Genomic DNA, 2,238 nt, shown 5'->3' on the forward strand with positions numbered 1-2,238 from the left:
AGAAGATGATTACTCATGTAAACATGGAGTATCATGTATTAGAAATATCAGTAGGCATAAATATCAATGGCCAATATATGGCATCTGATCTAACTATAGGAACAGGACAGAAAGCTGCATATAAGAACTGGAAATTTCAAAATTTAATGAGTACGGCTTATAGCTATTAAGAATTTCGTCCAAGAAAGTTTAAATATCTATGTAATCATTGTGGACTTTCCTTCATACAAGCATATTCGTCCATGTGAGTTTGATCTAAAAATTGAGGATGGGCAGCCATCCATCATATAGTCCATTACATTAGCAGAAACCAGATAATAAAAAAAGACCTCATATTTGGTGTAATTATATGGACAGACATCTTAAAAGCACTGACTCCATATTTGCCTATTATTATGTTTTCCTTTTACTAAAAGCATTATCTCATATGCCTTCAAACATGACTTAGATGCAGCAGGGATTTTTCCCCTGGGTGAGGGGAGGGGAGAAAAATGATTCTGAATTTGTTTAATGCTTTCTTACCAACTTTCTCCTATTCATCTTCCAGTGTTGAAGTTGTTCGTGAGGACTTTTCCAGCTACTACCATGAGCAGCATCTGGAAAACGACCATCAACATCCATTGGTTCCCTTATATTCTCATCATCCATAGCCTCATTTTCATTCACACTAGACAAAGTTCGGCAATCAAGAGGCTTGCAAAGGCCAAAGTCGGAGAGCTTCATGTGACCATTTTTATCAAAGATCAGGTTGTCAGGTTTGATGTCCCTGAGAAGAATATAAAGAAAATAACTTAACAAATACAACTACCTTTAGTAAGACTTAATTCACCTATGATTTCGGTATAACATAAAATAATTTGTTAACTGCAGAAAGATTTCCAGACTCACCTGTGAATATAATTATGCTGGTGAATGGATTCAATGGCCAGGACACTTTGAGCAATGTAAAATTTAGTCACACTTTCAGACAGCACGTCTTCTCTCATAAGCAGAGTCATCATGTCACCACCAGGGAGATACTCCATAATAAGATACAAATACTCAGCATCTTGAAAACTGTAGTATAACTTTACTATGAAGTGGCTGGCGACTTCTGCCAATAAGTTCCTCTCAGCCCTAACATGCTCCACCTGCCAATAAAGGTACATATTTTTTGAGACACAAGCAAACCACTGGCACAAACACTTTCCAAAAACATTCATATTAAGGCTCAATGATTGATCTTCTGAGCTAAGGCTAGCATCTTCATTTCCCTCCCCACCTACTTCCTGGTTTCGTCTGAAAATCGATATTTCGTAGCAGGATTACATAATAAATGGATAAATGTCACTTTCTTACAATACAACTCTCTAAGCTATTCTAAAGACTTCCCAAGCAAAAAACCCATTATAAATAGACAACCGTGACTTGACATAGGAGAAGCATTTTAACTATTCCTTGTAAAGAAACCTTGAAATGAGATAAAAATAAGTTTTCAGCCAATCATACAGAACCACCAGCAGTTTATTGCTAATAATCGTGCAATAGAAATGCATACTTGAGGAGTCATTTCTCTTTTAAGACATCTTTGGAGACAATAAATTGGTCAATGATCTTGGACTTGTGGTATTGGAAGTCAAGCCCTAGAATGAGACAAGGAATCGTAGGCAATTTGTAGGAAGAGAGGAAGCTACGCCTGGAGGGATGTGAACATTATCCTATAGGATAGAAGAGAGTTAGAGCATGTTCAGCTAAGATTAAAAAGTTCACTTGTAAGTAAATAAGCAAGTTTTAAAATAATGATTTCCTTTTTTGATAGTCTAAAATAAGTTTCTTATTTTGACAGTAGGGAATTAGTTACTTTAAAAAAAAATTAAAAAAATTAACTTTCTTAATTTAGAAGTAAGAAAAAATTAATTTATCCTAACATGTTGGAGAGGAAATTTTACGTTTTCTAAGCTTAGCCAAGCATGCCATCAATATGCTTCTGTCAATTGATTCTTTTAAAAAACATAGAAAAAAATTTAACTAATCACCCTTACAAACAAATGTGCTGATGTTTCAAGGAGCTTTGTTGAACGACCATGTCATACCATATATCTATTAGCTTCACATTAGGGCCGGCCCTAGGGCCAAGCAAACAAGGCAATGACCTAGGGCCTCTTTTTCTAAGGGGCCTGAAAATGGAAGAAATTACATTACCCAACTAAAAGATAAATTAATGAAAAATTCATTTAACTATAATTTTTTTTTTTTTTT

At 34.9% G+C, this 2,238-nt stretch overlaps 1 protein-coding gene across 1 annotated transcript; it reads right to left on the reverse strand.

The window, feature by feature from the left end:
* Positions 1–19: 19 nt before the first annotated feature.
* Positions 20–1,687, reverse strand: LOC111389692 (serine/threonine-protein kinase tricorner-like). The gene is made up of 3 exons (XM_023014635.1): positions 1,538–1,687; positions 889–1,130; positions 20–766 (listed from the first exon to the last, which is right to left on the reverse strand). Exons 1-3 carry the CDS (start codon positions 1,547–1,549, stop codon positions 508–510), a joined length of 513 nt encoding a protein of 170 aa, XP_022870403.1. The 5' UTR covers positions 1,550–1,687; the 3' UTR covers positions 20–507.
* Positions 1,688–2,238: the final 551 nt, after the last annotated feature.

This window comes from Olea europaea, unplaced genomic scaffold (genome assembly GCF_002742605.1).
Source record: "Olea europaea var. sylvestris unplaced genomic scaffold, O_europaea_v1 scaffold6093, whole genome shotgun sequence".
Taxonomy (NCBI): Eukaryota; Viridiplantae; Streptophyta; class Magnoliopsida; order Lamiales; family Oleaceae; genus Olea; species Olea europaea.